The sequence below is a fragment of the Spodoptera frugiperda genome, chromosome 8, assembly GCF_023101765.2.
Source record: "Spodoptera frugiperda isolate SF20-4 chromosome 8, AGI-APGP_CSIRO_Sfru_2.0, whole genome shotgun sequence".
Taxonomy (NCBI): Eukaryota; Metazoa; Arthropoda; class Insecta; order Lepidoptera; family Noctuidae; genus Spodoptera; species Spodoptera frugiperda.
The window spans coordinates 9,716,727-9,738,227 of NC_064219.1; the positions used below are offsets into that span (position 1 = coordinate 9,716,727).

The 21,501-nt window shown below is 36.1% G+C and overlaps 1 protein-coding gene across 3 annotated transcripts; it reads right to left on the minus strand.

Moving 5' to 3' along the window:
- Positions 1–2,252: 2,252 nt before the first annotated feature.
- LOC118275823 (zinc carboxypeptidase-like) lies at positions 2,253–11,343 on the minus strand. 3 transcript variants are annotated; one of them, XM_050695251.1, is made up of 6 exons: positions 10,996–11,340; positions 10,176–10,593; positions 9,577–9,694; positions 9,056–9,276; positions 3,246–3,330; positions 2,253–2,632 (listed from the first exon to the last, which is right to left on the minus strand). In XM_050695251.1, the coding sequence occupies exons 1-6, from the start codon at positions 11,280–11,282 to the stop codon at positions 2,286–2,288; spliced, it is 1,476 nt and encodes a 491-aa protein (XP_050551208.1). In that variant the 5' UTR covers positions 11,283–11,340; the 3' UTR covers positions 2,253–2,285. The 3 variants fall into 3 exon arrangements, with proteins under 3 accessions (XP_050551208.1, XP_035449805.2, XP_035449466.2); XM_035593912.2 differs by lacking the exons at positions 9,056–9,276; positions 9,577–9,694; positions 10,176–10,593; positions 10,996–11,340 and adding exons at positions 3,635–3,855; positions 4,749–4,863; positions 5,248–5,638; positions 6,061–6,393; XM_035593573.2 differs by lacking the exons at positions 2,253–2,632; positions 3,246–3,330 and adding exons at positions 7,247–7,849; positions 8,579–8,663 and having other exon boundaries at positions 10,996–11,343.
- Positions 11,344–21,501: the final 10,158 nt, after the last annotated feature.

A 21,501-nucleotide genomic window follows, 5' to 3' on the forward strand; every position in this document is an offset into this window, starting at 1 on the left:
GTTTGAGGGTTTTTCATTTTCATATTATAAAGAAACGCAGTCGGGATTTTTAGTTTTTAAGATTACCTTTTTGTATTTCTCCACAAGCCTATCATAAAAGATTTCTTTTAATATCTTACTGAACCCTAAAACGCCAAAAAGGTGCCGCATAAAATTTTAAAGCACCTATAAACGAATGTGCCAGTTATTTATTAGTATTATAATACGTTTGGACATTAACTGTGTTATTAAGCTATTTTTAACTAACAACTTAACCAATTTATTAAGAGCTTCCGACAATGTAAAGCTTCATATACAGCAAGGTCTCTTTAAACTGGTCGTCCAGTCTAAGCTTTGTCTTTGAGCTCGTATATTTATGTTAGTGGTGGCAGCTCAAGATATGTTGGTTCTTCACAAATTGGTTCCAAGTAATGTTTAGTTTCAACTCATTAACGACTTCAAAATGATTGATGAATGTGAGGAAGGGTTGAATGGGGTGTCCTGATTCTTATTTTAGAATTTAGTTTTACTTCTTTTAAGTTTAAGTTGCAATTTGTAAGTTTATATTTGTATTGTGACTTTTATTTTTTGTCTGCAGCCGTTGCAGATGGTCTTTTAAAAAACCATAGTGACTTCATTGGACTTTTCAGATCCTCTCTCATTTAATATTCTCTTCTCATATGAAGAAAGATGGAGCATTAAGCATCACGCTTGTTTCAGGCGATAGGTGATTACAAACTTGTATAGAAATTATACGTCTAGGTTCCGTCACGACGTTTTTCTTTAACATTATGTACTTACCCGGTTGATAAGCCGATAAACGAGCAGACGGATCACCTGATGGTAAGCAATCGCCGTCGTCCATAGACACCCGAAACACCAGAGGCGTTTAGGAATTTAAGGATTGTTGGGGGATTGAGAAGATTGGGAATAGCGATAATTGGGCCTCCGGTAACCTCATTCACACAATGAAACACAACGCAAGCGTTGTTTCACATCAGTTTTCTGTGAGGCCATGGTATCACTCCGGTAGATTCAGCCCATTCGTGCCGAAGCATGGCTCTCCCACACTTATGAAGATACGACGTTACTTACTTTTTGACAACAAGCGTGTGTACGTAATATATCAATCATACATGTAAGTGTGTATTATGATGTCTATCGCAGAAAGAGTTTAATTTTACGCAACGTTTGAGAAGAAAACAATAAAAAGGGGATCATTACTGAACATTATCATATAAATTGAATATGTACTGTTAACAGAGAAATGTGTGGAGAGGTGCATGTAATAGAATTGTTATTAGGATCTATCTACAAGTACTATTAACAATCGTTTTAATTCTATATAATTTGTATTTGGAGGCAAATTTGCTATCCTCTCCTGTCCCAATCTCCACTTCCTAAATCCCGAATCTTCAATTTCCTAACCTCCGAAAGACTGGGAACATATAACTTCACACTGGTGTTTTGGGTGTCCATGGGCGGCACCACCAAATACTTACCTTTGCGTCGACTTGTCTGTCGGGCTACACCATAAAAAAAAATTAAAATCTGGAATGCTGATTAGAAAAAATAATAGAAACTCTACAGACTATCAAAACTAATCATCATCATTATCAGCCGAGAGACGTCAACTGCTGAAAAAAGGCCTCCCCCTTAGTCCTCCACGTAGAATGTTTAATGTTAAATCTAAAAACATCAAAACGACTCCATAACTTTCTCTGTCACACTCAACAGTCGTAAGTTATGATTTGTGTGTGTATGTGTGTGTGTGACGTCATGACGTGTCGTACGATTTCAGCGACGCGTCACGTTGAGATGACTGAAGTCATTTATTATTGTTTATATTAAAGAGAGGACTCTTTACGGGTAGACAGGGTTTTTAATAACAGATGGGTGGGGTATCAAGGTAGTTTTAATAATTAGAATTTGGAATATTACTACTGTTTGTTTGTTTTATGACTTTGTAAATTGTTGTGTTTTTTTGGGACAAGCCCGTCACAACCCGCTATACCGCTGCAACTTCTGTAAGCCAGGATATACAGTAGATACAACCATGAAAACACCGGAACACTGAAGTTCGGCACATCACAGGGACATGAAGGACTGATTCTTGTTTATTGAAATTCATTGACTTATTTTATTGGCTTATTTATCTCTTAAACTAATCAGAAGCAATTAGCAGCATTATAAACGGACTTAAAAGGTTCTCAATACACTTATATATTTATAAGTGTCTCATTCAAAAGTAAATCTCATTTAAACAAAAACCGAACAGTAAAAAAAGCTTTTATTGATTAATTACATTACAAAGTTACAAATAAAGAAAGTGCTATTAGGAAAACACTGAAAACTGTCTTCATTCCAGAGCCAGGAGCTGCTGTGGTGGAAGGTTCAGTAGCTTCTGTAGTGTCAGTCGGAGGTTGTGTAGTTGGAGGGAATAATAAATCATTCTGAATGTTATAATATCCCATACTTCGGGTAACTCTCTCCATCTCCAGAAGACCGGCCATTATTTCTTCATTGTTAGGAATGATGCGTTCAGCTGGGAGAAGGAACCCATATTCACCAACATCACGGAGCTCGAATAGATAGACGATTGGAATACCCTCAGCTCCCTTCACCCAATCGAAACTGGAACCGCTTACATAATCTAAAAAAAATAAGTTAATAATTATAAAAAAAACTGCCTCGTTGGTCGAGTGGTCGCAAGTGCGACTGCCGAACAAGGGGTCTCGGGTTCGATTCCCGGGTCGGGCAAAGTATTGCTGGGTTTTTTTCGAATTTTGGAAAATTTCTCAGTAGTAGCACGGAGTCTGGAATTATGTCATGGCTACAGGCTCACCCCCTATTACATGGGACTTATAACAAAAATGGTGAAAAGTGGGTGTACATTGTATAGCGGCATTACGTTTCGTAATGTGCACCTCTGCCTACCCCTTCGGGGATAAAAGGCGTGAAGTTGTGTGTGTAATTATAAAAAAAGCAATCATCTGTGTGAATAACTCTAGTGAGACATACTACGGTTCACTCATGTAAAATTATAGAGAAAAGCTTTACTAGTTTCCAATCACAACAGGACTCTTGCTATGTTTTTCCACCAGGGATGTGCTATGCTACATTGCTGTGGATGCGTTTGACTTCCACCAATCATATTCATTGGTACACATAGCTTAGCACTGGAGGAAACGGACTCAGCTAAGCTATGTTTTTTATGGAAAGATGCGTGCTATGGATGTGTACTTAATACTTCTATTGGTACTTACATAGAATATCACCCGATGTACCAACTTGGTAGTTCGTGTTATGTTTAGCCTTTAATTTGTCCATACCTCTGATGGCAATCTCGTACTGAAAAAAAAGCAAAGTATAAAATACATAATTTTACTTAACTAAATTTAAAAATATCTGCAAAAGCTTGTTCGATATGTTGACCAGACGGTCACGAGACATGGTCTGGTCTATTCCTCTTTCTTTTACTTTTTAGTTTAATTGGAAATATTATGTTGTAAAATTTATTTATATTAAAAACTAAAACAAGCACAATACACCTAAACCTATTTATTTAATTTACGATGATGAAGACACGTAATATTTAAGATTAAGAACTTGTTTCACAATGTCTGGAAATAAGGATCAAAGTAGAAATACTCACCATATCAGCATAATTAGGTGCTTCAAGAACCCTATCTCCAGATAGATGGCTGTAAGGCACTAAGACCATTTGAGAATAAGAATGGAAAGCAAAATAGTAGATCATACGGCCTTGTTTCTTTATGTGCTGTACGTAACCGGCTATGGCACGAGATTCAGGCTCCGAGAAAGCATTGGGACCAGCGTAGGTTTCCATGCAAGGGTTCTGGGAGGCACCAACATCTGTGAAAGAAGTATATATTTTTTTCCCTGATGAAAAAGTTTTGTGTAGCCTACATAATGTGTAGATATTTCAAAGGCATATCTTTATGCCACTTTCGAATCAAGGACTACAGGGCTAATTTTGTAGGAAATTAGTTGTATTATCACCTCCTGAGAATAATACGTCGAATTGACGAAGATTTTTTACGGCCAATTCAATAACTGCCTACTAGAGATAGAATTTTGACACATTTTGTATGGAGCTTATGTCAAAATACTATCTCTAGTAGGCAAATCTACCGATAGATAAGTTATTGGAATTGGTCGTTAGAAGTCATTTCTATATTAGTTACTACTTCTAGTAGATTTTATTTCCTTAATTTTTTAGAAACATATTATTATTTCTTTGTTATTTTCATGAACTGTGGCATTATTGCTTAAGTATATCGATAACCATAAATTCTTGTAATGATAACATGATAACTGACTATCTTATATTTAGACATACGTAGATACGTTTGATTGCACACTGTAATATTAACAATTTGATAGTACCTATATTAATATATAGAACAAGAATAATTATTCTTAGGTTAGGTTCTTATTCTTAGGTAGGACATTTTCTTTCTTCTCTCTCTCTTCCTCTTTCCTTATTCGTATTTCCTTTTTAGGTTAATGCCTACTACCTAAAGATATTATCTTTTTCAATCAAATTCACGCATTTTTAAGTAACAGTTAAGTGGTTGTAAGTGTGACTTTAAGATCATAGATTGTAGTAAGTATGCATTTTTGCAAAGTTGCGCTAAATGCAGGTTAATTCTAACCAGTCAATTTGGAAATCATATGGGGCCTATATTTAACAGAAGGCGTTTTATGGTAGATATGGAGTTGACACAATATTATAATTTACTTACGCATCCACATAAAATCGAAGTTTCTGTTCAAATCGATACCGTTGCTAATATCGTCTGCTACTGAAGTACACGTTTGGAAGTTATCCTTGCTTCTATTCTTTCTCCACATTCTGTTCTGTAACCAAATCATTCAAGTTTTGAACAAAGAAATCTTCTTTTTGGAATCGGAGGCAAACGAGCAGGCTGGTCACCTGATGGTGAGCGAACAGCGCTATCCATGAACACCCGCAACACCAGAGGAGTCACAGGTGTGTTACCGGCTTTATGAAAAGGAAAATGACCTTCTTAATTTTCGATTCCCCAACAACCGTTAAATTACTAACCCCCAAAAGGCCAGCAACGCATTTGGACTTGTAACGCCTTTGGTGTTTCAAGTATTCATGGGCGGCGGCAATTGCTTACCATCAGATGATGCATCTGCTCGTTTACCGTATAATACTATAAAAAAGAGTACGCTCTTTTAAGTACGTTAATTTTAAACTATTGTAATAAAACTTACATTGTTGAAAGTGTAATAGTATCCATCAGGGTTGACGACCGGGAAAATATGCCAAACAATGTTTTCGGCCATGAATCTAACACTTTCATCGGTACTGGTCAAGAATTCGTTGATGATGTACGTCACTGTTGCCGGAGAAATCCATTCTCTAGAATGGATACCACCTTCAATCATACCAATAACTGGATTCTCTTCTTTTTTGTAATCAATTTTGACACCCCAGATAGTCCTGCCTTCAACAGAAGTTCCAAGTTCCACAAGAGTGGCTACATCGGAATGCTCCTCTACGATTTTGGTCAGCCAGGCGTTGATTTCATCTAAGTTCAGGAAGTAGCTCCAGTCGTAGACAACGCTTCTGCTAACCGGCCTTTTGAGTTGATCGTCAATCAGTCTATAAGTGAAAAGAAAAATGAATGTAAGTGTTACTTTCTAAATACTCTAGCCCGGCCACTAATGGCTAATCACATCTAAGTGCGACGTTTAAAGCGTAAAATACCTCAAGATTTAATTTAAGCACAGCTACTGTTTAAACAATGAGGATGTAACAAAGGTCACATATCGTACTCGCCAGCAATAGCACCAACCATCACACTGCTGAATGTCCACAAAGGAGACAGATTGTAGTAAAAATCAGAACATAAAAAAAATACTTTCAAGGACCAATTTGCAATTATTTAACTTCCAATCATGAGATATCGGCTTGGAACCGCTAAATATTGTGCTTTATACGGGATTAGGTTCGCGTTCTTAATTAATAAAGCCCAAGAACACCTATCGCTCAGGAGTAATACTTTAAAAATGTAAAGTACTTACTTTTGGACATCATTGAAAACAACTTCAGCGGTGATATTTACAGTTTTGAAGTAAGTCTCAAAGTCCTGTTGATACTCCGGTGCCACCATAATCTTCACATCACTGTATAGGCTTACAATGTCGTTCCAATATATGTATTCAGGTTGTTTTCTTAAGTCTGTTAGTACTTGTAATTCATGTTCGTCCTTAGGGACTATTTTGTACACTTTATAATCTTTATATGAAACATATTCTGCATTAACTGCAGCTACTAAAACTACTAAAAATATTATTTCTTTAAAAACCATCGCGTATAACTCCTACACGCGTCACCTGTATAATGAATTGTGTAAATATTCTTTGGAATTACAATTAATCCTATCTTTATCTATATATTGTTAATTATGTTTATTGATAAAAAGTTTTATTATTTTACAATCGTTCTTTGGGAGTTAGTCCATGCTAATAAATGTTTATGGCAGAACGTTTATAAATTTTTCAATCCATAGTATCATTATGATTAAAATTATCTGTATTTGATGTAATTCTTTGTTTTTTAACATTGGAGTCTTAAAAGTGCGTATTTTTGTACTATTAATAATGGTTGTAAACAACTTATTCTAATTATAGCATTTAGCCAATGCATTTGTACCTTTCGCTAAGCGAATCTTTTCTACATGTTACAAATTCAATAAAATTAATATGAAATAAAAATTCATGTTTTACATTATTTCAATGGTTAAGCCCCGATTAGATTATGTTCAATTTATCTGGCTGTTCAGTAGATAACTTTACATGGCCACGTGAGCTAAGACACACAGGTATTTTATATGCAGGTAAGGAAATAAAAATTGATTTTCCTCATCAAGTACATCATCTTTTTGCCCTTATCATAAATTACTTTAGGGGTTAATTGAACTGATGGGAACCAGAAGGGCTGATTCGGCGCTCCGGCTCGAAAAGCAGGAATAGGAACGGGGTGGATTTTAGTCAGGATGAGTAACACTCCCACTCGCTTTGCTCGTTTCGCAAGGCTGAAAAATCATGGGATGATTTCCCCCCCTCAAAACAGGGGTTGATTGATATAGTATTTTGTCACCACCATACGTGTTAGCAGTTTCTTTCTAATTATTTTGAAGATCAGCAATTCATTATACATAAGTCGTTAAAATCATATCGTAGGTGTTCATAAATAAATTAAGACTAGTATGTTAATTTTAGTTTATTAAAAATTCCAAACGCATACGAATCATAGTTTGTCACACCTTTTGTCCCCGAAGGGATAGGCAGAGGTGCACCTGTACATTACAGCACGTAATACCACAATATCTACACCCAATTTTCACCATTTGTCTTATAAGTCAAACCATGTGTAGGTAATAGGGGGTAATCCTATTGTCATATCGTGCCGTACCATGCCAAATCCTAGAAATTTTACAGAAACATTACTCAGTCTAACTAAATAAATAAATATTATCACAAATCTTGTACTTCGTCTTAACTGAATTTAATAATATCCTAATTTATTTTATTTTTATTCCAAACATTGTCATCGCAAATATTTTTGTACTTACATACTATTAGCACTTCAAAGAAAAGTACCATGTTTAAGTAAGTTAATAATAGCCTAGGGCTTTGGTCATCTTGTCCATTTCGATTAGGCCATCCATGGTCTCCAGAGAAGTGGGGATGATCTGATCTGCTGGCAGAAGGAAGCCATACTCTCCAAGGTCACGAAGCTCAAGGAGGTAAGATATAGGCACGTTCAGTTCATACTTCACCCAGTCGAAGGAACCTCCACTCATAGGATCTAAAATAAAAAGGTAAAGTATAGAATAGAATCAGGCGTTACTTTGTGGAAATCCATGCTACACTAAAAATACAATAGATTTTTGAGTTTTAATTCCGCATATACTAATAGCGTATATAGGTATAGGTATTGTTAGTGTAAAAAGGTAAATAAAGGATAATTTGAAAAAATATACACAGTTAATTTGCACCGAAAACTTTTAAGTAGGTAACATTTATGTGCATACAATGTTTAAATAAAAACTACGTCACGCCTTTTATCCCCGAAGGGGTAGGTGCACATTACAGCATGTAATGGCACTGTACCTACAATGTACACCCTACTTTTCGAAAATTGTGTTATAAGTCCCATGTAATAGGGGGTGAGCCTATTGCCATGTATTGGGCACAATTCCAGACTCCGTGCTACTACTGAGAATTTTTTCCAAAAACTGAAAAAAAGCGCAGTAATACTTTTTCCGATCCAGGAATCGAACCCTAGAGCCCTTGTCCGGTAGTCACACTGGCGACCACTCGACCAACTAGGTAGTCTTTGTATGATTGCATTTTCAGCCAATTTTGACTTTCGATTGGCGCTGTCTTGAGTGATTGGCTGTTGTGATATTGACGGGTCGATCCGTGCATACATAATTATTTAATTTCAAAATCATTAAATTATTGTTCCTAGTTGCCTGCCACTATTCCAGGTGTAATCATTATTGTGTCAAAAAGTAATATCTGTAATACTTACACATTACGTTAGCAGAAAGTCCGACTCTGTACTGTGTTCCATAACGTTTTGCTATAGCGTCAGAACTTTTGATCGCAATTTCGTACTGAAAGCAATACATAGTGTTATTTTAAAGACACTCACACAGTCACATCATCATATACATCAACAGCCTATAAGTAGCCACTGCTGACCAAAGGCGTCTTCTCGCACAGAGAAGGTTTGAGCATTAATTACAACGCTTCACGCATATATCATTAGAAATTATAAGCCCAGTTTTCCTCACGATATTTTCCTTCACCGTTTATAAGTAGTTTCTCAATAATCTCTGAAAGTACATATTCATAACTTGGAAAAAGTCACATTGGAATTTGCTATTCGCAGGTTTCGAGCGCGCACCCTCATGCTTCAGAAGCGGGTCTCTTAAACCTCAGCGACACCAAACTTAATAATTTATATATAATACTATGATGGATGTTGTTAAAAATAAATACGTACCATATCAGCATAGTTTCTAGATTGCCAAGCATCTTCAATGTTTACATGACTGTACGGTACTAGAATCAGTTGGGTGTAAGAATGGAAAGCAAGATAGTAGATGATTCTGCCTATTTGATCGAGACGCTGAACGTAACCAGCGATAGCTCGCGATTCAGGTTCGGAGAAGCTGCCTGGACCGGCGTATGTGTTGGTGCATGAGTCGTTTGATGCTCCAATAACTGGAAATTAAAAGAAAAACAATTATAAGTTTAATCTTACTGTGATAAAAGAAAATGGAACTTAAATCTAAAAGATAATTACATTAAAATAGGGCCTTATTGATTGATCCTCCAATCGAGGCAGAAAGCCAAAAAGTGTTTTTATGGGCATATCATATCACTACTTCGACTTTAATAATGCACATAGGCTTAACCCCTTCACAGGCTGGTTGGAGTTTGCTGTTTAAAAGGTTTAGCTTTATCAGAGAAAGAAGCTGCCCGGGTTCTGTAACGTAGGCCATCGTGTGTTTAAACACTTACCCATCCACTGAACATCAAAGTTTCTATTGAGATCCACACCATGGCTCATGTCATCGTCCACTCCTTCAGCACAGGTCTTCACACTTTCTGGACTGCGGTTTTTCCTCCACATACGATTCTGTAAGAAGGAGAATAAGCAACTGAAACTAGAATCCCAGGCAATCCTGATCTATTCAAAACTTGAAATATCTGGTAGCATATTCGATAAGTATATTCAATCTTTAATATTTAAACAAATTAATTAATCATACTTTTGACATGACTATTTCACTCTCTACATACATTTGTAATTTGTAAGAAACTGAATACTGTAGATAGACAAATAGATAGATTTATCTTTATATTACTTTACACTATTATATTAATAAAAAAGAATACAAAAAAGACAATAATTAAAATAATGGGCACAAAGGCGGTCTTATCACTGATAGTGATTTCTACCAGACAACCTTTGGGTCGCTATAATGCAAAGGAAAGAAATGTTCATTGGCGAGATTAAACAGAGAAAATAATAACAACAAGATATTATCTCCACTGTTCAAAAAGCTGTCCAAAGAAGAATAACAATAGTTCCAATCAGAAATTAAAAAGATACTCACATCAGTAAAAGTATAAACATATCCGTCAGGGTTCACAATAGGGAAGATATGCCATTCAAAACTTTCTGCCAAATGCCTGATCTCAGGATCTTCGCTTGTCAAAAACTCTTTGATAATCCACGTAACAGTGGCTACAGAGATCCATTCACGGGAATGCAAGGTGCCTTCTAACATTCCAATGAGAGGATTTGGGTTTTTTTCACCCATTTCGTTAGGATAGTGTATGATGATTCCTTTTATGTCTCTGCCTTCAACAGATTGTCCCATGACAACTGTTTGAACTACATCTGGATGATGTTCTTCTAATTCATCAAGCCATTTGTATAGAGTGTCGAGGTCATGGTAAGATGTCCAGTCGTAAGATAGGTAGCTTGAGGATTCGTTTATGTTTTCTGGATTACGTTGCTTGTCAATTGTCCTGGAAATGAGGGTAAACATGTTTTAGATTCTATAGAAAGCTGGTCATTAATTATGAAGATATGAATTTGTTTAATGCCACATCAAAAATAGGTAGTTTTCTTATGTTGAGTTTCGTTGTGTGAGTGAGGTTACCGGAGGCCTAATTACCAACCTTTCTGATCCCGATTCCCCAACAGCCCTTAATTTACTAACACACGGCAACCAAACCAAACCAAAAAGCTGGCAACGCACTTGTAACGCCTTTGGTGTTTCGGGCTGTCCGTGGGCGGCGGCGGCGATTGCTTACCATCAGGTGTTTTGTCAGCTGTTCTAAAAACTCTAATATTAATATAGATGCGCTAATAACATTGATTGGTACAAACTTTATACAATAAAAATTAATAATGTAACCAGTGCTTACCTTTGTACATCATCAAGCAACAAAGATGCTTCAATGTTTTCAGTCTTCAGAAATTGTAAGAATTCTTCATGTTTATGTGGCGAAACCATCACTTTGGAATCCCTATCCACTCTGATACCATCTTCCCAAAACTCACCAATCCTAGCTTCTTGTAGCTTTGCTAGTATACCCACTTCACTATCGTCCTTGGGAGAAATTTTATACAACTTATACCCTTCATAATTAACCTTCACAGCGAAAGTGAAACCAAAAATTGTTAAAAGAAATATAAAATTTATGGAATTCATTTCGGCTTTATGACGCGCACTAAGCACGATTGCCTAACCTCTGATGATAAATTTCTATAGGACTGATAATAGCCCAATAATCTGATAATGAATGAGACGATTTATCATCGTGAATTATTAAATATTTAACATGTCATTACGATATTACTTGATAGTTCGTAATTAGAAATCTTGATTGTGATCTTGAAAAGATTTGGGTTGGGATAAGCGTCATTATCTTTTTTTGCTGGCCATTTATCATTTTTATTTTGTCTTAATTACTATTTTATGTCAACCAAGCTTAATGTAAAATTGCGACAAAGTGGTTGAATAAATATTCAAATCTTTATACTATCATGGATCTTGACCCGATTTCGAACTCTGGGAAACTCTGGGATGGAATGGGATTTGTCACTGAAGGATTTACATGTAATTCGATGGCTGAAAGAAGAATTGATCTAAGCGACATGTTTTTGCTATATTAATAAATATTAAACATAATCGGAATTATTGAATTTTTCTCCATCGAATGATATTTAACTCAATGTCGCAAAAATGTCTCTTAGATCAATTAACCTCTCAACCGTTGATATGTAATGATGAGTTCAAAAATTCACTGCAATTTAGCTTGACGAATGAAGACCATGAAGTATCTTTTTTTTGTATTTTGAATGGCTACTAAAATATTTTGAATTTTGTTTATCAAAATTCTCTGTACCTAACCTACGAGATAATTATTTTGTCAGATTAACGACCGTACTCAGAGACATTAAATGATTACTTAAACTATTCCTTAGTTCTGAAAACAATTGCTAATGTTAAGCATCCATTAAATGACTCTTTATACGGCGGTAATTGCTTTATCAATTTGGAACACGATGATTATACAATTTTCGCGACTCATGTAGTAATTTTTCATAAAAAGAATTTAGGGCAAGATTAAGATCCTTCACAAAGGAATTTCGAATTTAATTTAATAAAGAATAAACTATAAAATCGTATAAACAAAATAAAATACAAGATTGTTCGACAACAGTCCGGAGTAAGATTTGCAAAGTTTCTTTTGCTGTCTATTTGATCTCTATTGCCTTGTGTTAAAGATGTTTTTTGTTTGTCTTGGTTGCTTATATTGTTGCACATTTCCCCTTTAGTTGGTGTAACTGTCTTGCAGTACAATTGCTTGTGGACTGCGGTACATCTGTACTTGTTTGTAGGAACTTATGCACAATGAGAATTACTTCAGTATTTTCCACTGTTTACTTCATATTTTTAAAACTTATTAGTTTTGTGGAATGGAGAAAATATTTTATGCTAATGTTGTGTGGTGTTACTTTTCGGTAAGTTTTATTTTTTTAGGTTTAAATATAAATGTATCGTCACGCCTTTTATCCCTGAAGAAGTAGGCAGAAGTGCACATTAAGGTAAGTAATGTGCAACGTACACCACTTTACACAATTAGTGTTATAAATCTTATCTAATAGAGGCCAAAATATGCTCAGCAACACTTTGCACGACCCGGGAATCAAACCCGAGGCCCATTACCCGGTGTAGTCGTAGTTGCGTCGCGACCACTTGACCAACGAGGCAGACAGATAAAATATTCATTTTGTATTTCAAATGGAATAGTTTAGAACAATTTAATGACTGTCTGTATTGCGTTACGTCATCAAATAATAGAGATAATCTAGTAATGCAATAAGATATCGAGAGCTATCGTGAAATAATAAGATGAAGTATAATAATCAATTGTAATCCATAATAATAAAACTTCTACTACAACAATGGTTTACTAAATCACTATCTAATAATCCAAGTAATCAGGTAGCCCTACACTACAAGTACGCACAATTAACAAGATAAGCAAACACTACACACACATACAAAAAAAAATGAAAATTTAAAACAGCATTCCATTTTCCATTCTATAAAGAGCCTTACGCACTTGCCGTAGCCCGCTCCTTGGGTGGGTCAGAGCGGCACAATTATATTTATCGCCGCGTACCGCCGTGTCCTCAGTCCACGCATAAATCAGCTCACGTACGATGTCGAAGTGACGTGTCGTCGATCGCTGCGACTAACTTTGCAATGGGAACGATCCTTTACATTCGCTATTTATCTTTTGTAATATTGTATGCATGTTAAAATGTCGTTTTCGATATTGCTTGTCTGAAATACTTGTGCGATCATGTCGATTCTTTTCGTTGATTAATTGTCAATGGATATCGATAAAATATACAATAAAATTTTTGTGCTATGGCATCGCGTACTTGAGCTGCACATCTTCCTCGCACAGTTACTTTGTGGCGGCGCATCTGCGCATTTTACTCGCACAGCTATGTAGCTTAGTATCAGTGGAAACGGTCACATAGTTTCACAGCTTAGCTATTACATATTTGTAGCATAGCTACATAGCACATCTCTGGTGGAAATGCTCTTAGATCATGCAATAACCAAATTTACCTTTTCAGTAGGTGTACGATTAATTTTTTTATGGAATAAGTCGGCAAACGAACAGATGGATTACCTGATGGTAAGCAATCGTCGCCACCCCGTGTAACGTCTCTGGTGCAGGTGCATTGCTGGCCTTTAGGGGTTAATAATTTAAGGGTTGTTGGGGAATCAGGGATTGGGAATTGGGCCCCCGGTTACCTCACTCACACAACGTACGCAAGCGTTGTTTCACGTAGGTTTTCTATGAGACCGTGGTGTCACTCCGAACGAACCGGCCCATTCGTACCGAAGCATGGCTCTCCCACACTTTAGTTGATTGAATGTACTATAATACTAGCATCTATATCGAGATTCAATGGTTCAGCAAATTGATTTGAAGTAGTCATCTGATTATAATCTCAATTAATTAGGGACTGTATTAACAGTGCCCTAATTATCATTATCTAGTAACTAATAAGAATGTAATTAGCTCACTTCTAATGTGGCTAGTAAATTAGAGTATTTATTTGGTGTTTACTTTGAAGTGAACGGGAAGATTGAGACTTTTGTTTCTTTGATAAGTACTGATGATTTTGTGTTAGGGAAGAATACTTATATCATTTAATTTTTTGCAGACAAAACTGTGTTTTATCAAAACCAAAAATACCAATGCCGTTGTGAGTTTAGCCAGACCACCACAGATGGGGCCCAGTAGTGCTGATGCCCGATCCGGAACTGCGGACTGCAACGTAACAAGTTACCGACTCCGACTCAAAGCAGGAGAAGGAACGGGGTTGAGACGTAAGAGTTGGACCCTCTCTCTCGTCTCACCCAAGGCGGGAGAAGCCATTGGATGATTTGCCTGGTTACCGTGGCTCCAGCTCAAAACAGGAAAAGTAACGAGGTGGTTTTTAGTCAGTAAGAGTTTGACATTCCTTCTCGTCTCATCCAAGGCGGGATTATTTTCCCCCTAAAAAAAGCTTTGCGAAATTGAAGAATCTTTTATACAAATCAGGACAGGCACCTCGCGTCGGTAAGAGTACCTACGTAGTATGTATTTGTTTATAAATCCCTTGCTTTTATTGTAGTATTAGATGACCCTGTTAAAAACAACAATATGATAAGGCAATATAATAATTTCCAAATAGCCACTTAATCATCACCATATCTACCAAAAACGGGGCAAAATACAATAATTTTCAATGGGTATCTCAACATTTATGATTCTCCCTTAAAGGGCTAGGCAGGAACAAAATAATTTACGATCAGCCCAGTACCGCTTAATCAGCGGTTGGTTCATTGTTAACTCGCTCAGCGCGGAATAATGGCGCTATTGTCTCTGAGTATCGCGATAAGTTTGTGGTTTAAGTTGAAAACTTTGTGTTTTCTTCAATTTTGTACCATATTTCTTAGGAGTTGATTGTGACAATGTTGTATACGAATTGTTGGTCGATAATTTGACTGTCCAGCGGTTATTTTTTTAAGATGTAAAAATAAATAAATTTATTTATTTCTGACTTTTTCCATTCCATATTTTACACTAATAAACCAATCATAAAATACTTATTTTGAAAAGAAAGAACATTTAAAAAGATTATCGCAAACTATAGAAGTTATATTGGTATCTTTCTTTTCTTAATTTATTCCAAGTTTGATTCCTGTATTAACCATAAGTGATATTAGTGTTTTTACAAGAGGATGGAAAATTGTTCCAGTATCGATTTTTTTTGGTTCATTGATTCATCAGATTATTACGTTTAATGAAGCTGAGTACACTCTATTCTCAAGCTTAAACCAACATTGTTAACTAACTTATTCGACACTGATTCCCATGAACTTTATTATCTGCTAAAGACCTCATAGCCAAAAGCCTCGATCAACACCTGAGTAGGCTAACGTTAGATCAAATAAAAAAAAAACTTTAAAAGTATAAACTGTCTCTTATACATTAAACCAAACGATTTCCTTTATCAAAGCCTCCTGTATCGAGCTTGTTCGAGTCGCATACGATGCTCTCAAATTGATTCTATACCGATAGTGTTGTAATGTCCGATTCGATGCAGCCGATATGTTTAAGGCTTAATTAATTTGTTTCGGAAAATATTAGCTTCCATTCTTTATGCTGTTAGTGATATATTACTGTGTAGATTGTATATAAGTTGGTTATGTTGTGTGACTTAAGAGAACATACAATGACCGACTCATGTTTAGAGCTTCTTTATACGTATAGACTGAGTTTACTGAAAAAGCTACGGATTCGTACAACTTACTATGTTCACAAAATCTTATACTTCCTTCACAAAGTTTATTTTATCAAAATTACTTTTTTTTTAAATAACCTTTCCCGGCACTAAGATTCTCTCACGTGTTGTGGGTGCATTTACAAACATACAATTTCACAAACACATGACACCCAGACCCAGAACAACAATTTGTGGATCACACAAAGGGTTGTTCCGTGAGGGAATCGAACCCGCGATATGTTACACAGTAGTCAGTTTTTTTTTCTAAATATTTGTAATTTTCTGCAAATTCTGCATTCATAATTATCTTGTGAAAAGTGGAAAATTGTGGTAATAATTACCTCGCTTCTAAAAACATCAAGCTCAAAAAGTACTATCAGAAAACTCCAGTCCTTTAGAGGACAAATAACTGCAAATTTTCAAAAGCCCACCAACCAACCTCATAACCAGGTACTGACAATAATTTAACGACTTACTTTTCTCATTTCACGCCCAAATGTTAAATTAATTGTCACCCAAATAGCTCGAAGGTAGACTCTAATACTTTCATATTTTCCCCACTGAATACCTTTTGAAAAACTCATGAAAAGCTCTTCAGGACCTCGAAAGCCTGTAATTACAAACCTGGCAAAAATAATTTCGGTAAAAATTATGTCGTAAAAAATGATAGCCAAAGAAAATTGAGGGGAAATGTGATGTTATAGTAGAAAAAGGTATTTCTATGTGAAAAATACCTAGTTACCTCATCCCATTTACATTCATTATAACCTTAATCTTTCGTCCTTTCAAGCTTGGCTCGTTCATAGTTTTTATATCCTTGTATAATTAAAAATTCTATCCAGTTCAGCTTGTTGTTCCCCTACTACTATAATTCCGAGACTACGTTTTAGAAGTAAAATTAGAAAACCTCAAATCTAGGATTTTCTCCAGTTTGATAGTTTTTCTTTTTTGAGGGGGACAAAATCATCCACTGTCTACACCCGCCTTGGACGAGACGAGATGGAATGTCAGACTTTTATTGACTAAAAACCACACTGTTCCGAATCCTAGTTTTCGAGCCGGAGCCCCGGTAACCCCTAGGCAGTTCACAGCTCCGGACATCAGACGGTCGACATTAGCCCTACTGGGGCTCATCTGTGGTGGTCTGACGGCTCTTTGAGGCATAGTACTCCCAGACAGTTATACGGTGCAATCAGTGAAAGTCAATAGGAAATTCTGAATAATAAATTCTAATTTCTGTAATCAGTATAGTTCATATTATATTGTTTTTGCCAATTCCACGACAAATGCCGAATAGTGCACTCTATGTGTATGTACATAAACATCTAAAACATTCCAGAAATAACTCGATACATTTCTAAACCAATGGTAGAGAACCAGAGGTGTGACGTTTTTAAAGATATTGCGGACGGCCTGGCTTCATTTTATGACGTCATTGTTGGCCGTAAACGTCATTACCAACGACTTTTGGCTTAAGAAAGTGGAAAATTTAAAGAAAACGAAAATGACAGCAATAAGTTCTATTTACTTTTAAGGAAGGGCAATCTTTGCTTAAAGTAATATTTTTTGATACGACTATCGGCACAATGATTACTGAATCTACATCCCACATTCTAACAACGGCATGAGCTAAACTAGGATATTTACTCGCTTTATTTTTTACGAAATATCTTTTTATTAAAGATTTTTATTTTTAAACTCATGTTTTAGCTTAATGTGAATATAGAATGGACCGACTCCAATGAACTCTCATAACACTAATGGAAAGTGACTCCCTAAATACACGTTGAACTCTGAATAACCTTTTACGAAACCGACGCGAGAACCACGCACACACATACACCAATTATACACCAAAACTGGTAAACCGAATTCATAACACGAAACAAAATTCAGTAGTACATCATATTTTGTCTGACTGCTATCAAAAACGGGGCTAAAACAAAGCTCGCACTTTTTGTTCCACTCATAACGCTTTGTCCGAGATACAGGCCCATGCGGCCCACTGTGCAGTTGGAAAAAAAAACGAAAACTCTACGGAATTGACTAACCAGAATTGTGATTCAGGAGTGGCTTGGTTTTTATGTGTTTTGCCAACTAGATTCCTGAATGATGTTGTAGTTCCCATGAATACCTGGAATTTTGGTGTGGACATGGTAGTACATTGTTTGAACTCAAACTTACTTTGAGGGAGGTGACAAAGCGCCACCTTTACCTCGTTATAATCCTAGCCTCGTCTAGTTTAGTACTCGTAGATGTGTAAAAGAGTTACATTGTAACCTATTTGCAAAAATAAATATCATTTATCTATAAGAATGAAACTGTTGAGAATTGGGGTTTTTGATAGTTTTACTGAGTACAATTTTTTTGACTTAGAAGTTATTCCTATCTCGTAGGTTTTTTTTTACATTGCCCTACACTAGGATTTTCTCCTGTGTAGTGGGTACGTTTACAAATATACAATTTCACATACATATGATACTTAGACCCGAAACAAAAATTTATGAATCACACAAACAATTACTCCGTGCGGGAATCGAACCCGCTACATGTTACGCGGCAGCCGGTTACCCAGCCACCGCGCCAACCGTCAGTAATTTCAGTCAGCAGAGATGCTACCAAAACTAGACTATAAAAAAAAGTAACAAAAATATAACAACAATAGAAAATTTTAACTCAAAATTTTCCAAACATCAGAACAACAAGTAAATAGTGCCGCCAACATATCAATTTCAAAACATATCGATAAAATCAGTTTTTTTTTTACAAAAAGAACAAGCCATTCGAACGGAGTGCACAGAGCGGCAACAAACAATAGGACGGACGCGCGTGATTTACGCTCTACACGGATATTGTTGAAATTCGCATCGATACTGCTTTTGTTTTGCCGTCTGCCTTCTTATCGCCTCTTAGGGATGGGACTGTCGATAGATATGTTTACCGTGTTCATACTTTCGTTATACTTTGATTTATTGCTGTTTGAATTTTTTTTTTTGGGAGTAATATTGTTTTTTTCGTTTTGTTTTTTGTTTTTTTTATTGAATTAAATTTGTTATTTATATGTGTTATTGTAATTTAAATTGTTATTATTTGAAAAATATGTTGAATTGTTCTTATAAGAAAAAAAAATAGTTTCAAAATAAATCATAAGAGTAAACACTCTTGAATAATGTAATGCAATTAAAGTTTTTTCATTATCGAATCTATAATTATTAATTGTAATGGAATGAACTTAACGAGCTAAAAAAAGAAAAATCAATTAATTTACGAAAAGAATCAAGTTATCAAATCAATATAATATAATTACCTGACTTTACTGCATTATTTAACTAACGGTTAGTGCGGTGACTGGGCAGCCGGTTGCCGAGTAGGAAACTTGATTCCCACACGGAGCAATTCGTTTGTGATCCATAAATTGTTGTTTCGAGTCTGGGTGTCACGTGTATGTGAACTTGTATATTTGCAAACGCACCCATAACCCAGGAAGCATACTATTGTGGGGCAACATTAAAAAATAAAAAAATAAAATGATCTCTACATTGACAGGACATAAATCTGACTTTAATTAAAACATCTATATTTACTTCTAGACATAATGAAAGTATCGACCTCCCACATCACTATAGCAGAACAGTGCGCCCGTATGGTATAACACTACAACAAAATATTAAACGCATTCCTATGCGGCATACATTGTGTTAGTATATCTAGTATCTAGCAAGATCTATGTTCAAAGCATGGGAGGAAATGTTCTATTGACATTAGCTTATGTTTGCCATAGAAATTCTTTTGTAAGAACGTAGGAAAGGGCTATTACCTACATACATATTTGACAGAGAAAGTATAGCGCTCTCTGATAAAGCTGAATCTTTAAAATTTCAATCTTCTTCTTTTTTTTTCTTTCTTTCTTTCAATTTCAAACCTTCCAACCAAACATATATTTTGTGACAAACCTTGAAGGTCCTATATTCCAGTATTTCATTATTGTGTTAGTGAGGTTACCGGGCCCATCGCCTTCCCAATCCCCGATTCCCCAAAAACCCTTAAATTTCTTACTCAAAAAGGCCAGCAACGCTCTTGTAACGCCTCGGGTGTTTCTGGTATCCATGGGCAGTGGCGATTGCTTACTATCAGATTCATTACTCGTTTACCGGCTTATTCCATAAAAATAGGTAATATTAGATTCGTTCTCAAAACATACGGGTTCCCTCTATCTGGCAGAATTTTAATGCTCCGAAATTTGTTTGGCATAACACACCTGGCAGAATCTTCTTTAAACGAATATACATATGGCATAAAAATTGTTTAATATAATTATTGTTTTGCCGAATGTTTATATGTCCGAATTTACAAAGGCATACTTTTAAGATGGTAGAATTTTATTTGGCATAATTACGTTTGGCAAAGCTTAATTTTGCATAATTTTGTTTCACATAACGTTTATTTAGAGCGACGATTGTTTGGCATAATTTCACTTGGCATATTAAGAAGATGGTAGAATAAAAGTTAGTAAAGTGACAGAACCGAATCGCTACAAAACCGACTGCACGTAGTCTTGTCTGCCCTACCCCTAGAGTGCAATTTAAAATCGCGTAGGCGCGGAGGGGCGAGGCGGCCCGCGGGCTGAGGAGCAGGCGGCTATGAGCGAGCCGCCGCGGCTGAGGCTGGCCGGCGAAGCCGGCCAACAAGCCGAAGCTGCGGTGGTGAGCGAAAGCCGTCTGCGACGATTAGCGCGCGTGGGACCGCCGGAGCCCCGCAGCGCCGGAGCCGTGACAGAAACCATGCTTGCTTGCATGCTGTTTGCTTGCTGCATGCTTGCATGCTTGCTTGCATGTTGCTTGCTTGCTTGCATGCTTGTTGCAAGCCTGCTTGCATGCTGCATGCTTGCTTGATAGATGAGTCTTTCAATTATTATGGATATTAAAAGTATGCCAAAAGACGATTCTAACTGTGAACATTCTGAGATATGATGGTTCTACTTTTTAATTATTATGGTTATGAAATTTATGCCAAAAGACGATTCTGACAGTGAACATTCTGCAATATGATGGTTCTACCTTTCAATTATTATGCGTATCAATTTATGCCTAAAGATTATTCTGACTTATAAAATTATGCGTATTTAATGTATTGCAAGTGATGGTATACCAAATGATTTTCTGCGAAATGAAGTTTCTGCCATGCGTTGTTATGCAAAATAAAATTATGACCAAAAAATTCTACTAATAAAGGTAGACCCAAAACATACTTTATTACAATTAAAGTCACATAGACTGCATATCACATCACCTAGAATCAAAAGAATTCTATCAAAAACGAACAATACTGGTTTGTTTACAGCGTTCATTCCAAATGAAAACACTGGAAAATATTCATAAAGAATATAAAATATGGGATTTCAGTTACGGAGATATACTGGCGTTTTCGTGGTAAAATAATGAGTCGATAACATGGGCGCATAAATTGCAACTGAGTGCTAACTGTTGGTCGTTGAAACTGTATATTCATCGCCAACACTGCAAAGGGGCGACCTCATACAATTTCTTGTTTGTATACAGTCCCTGACC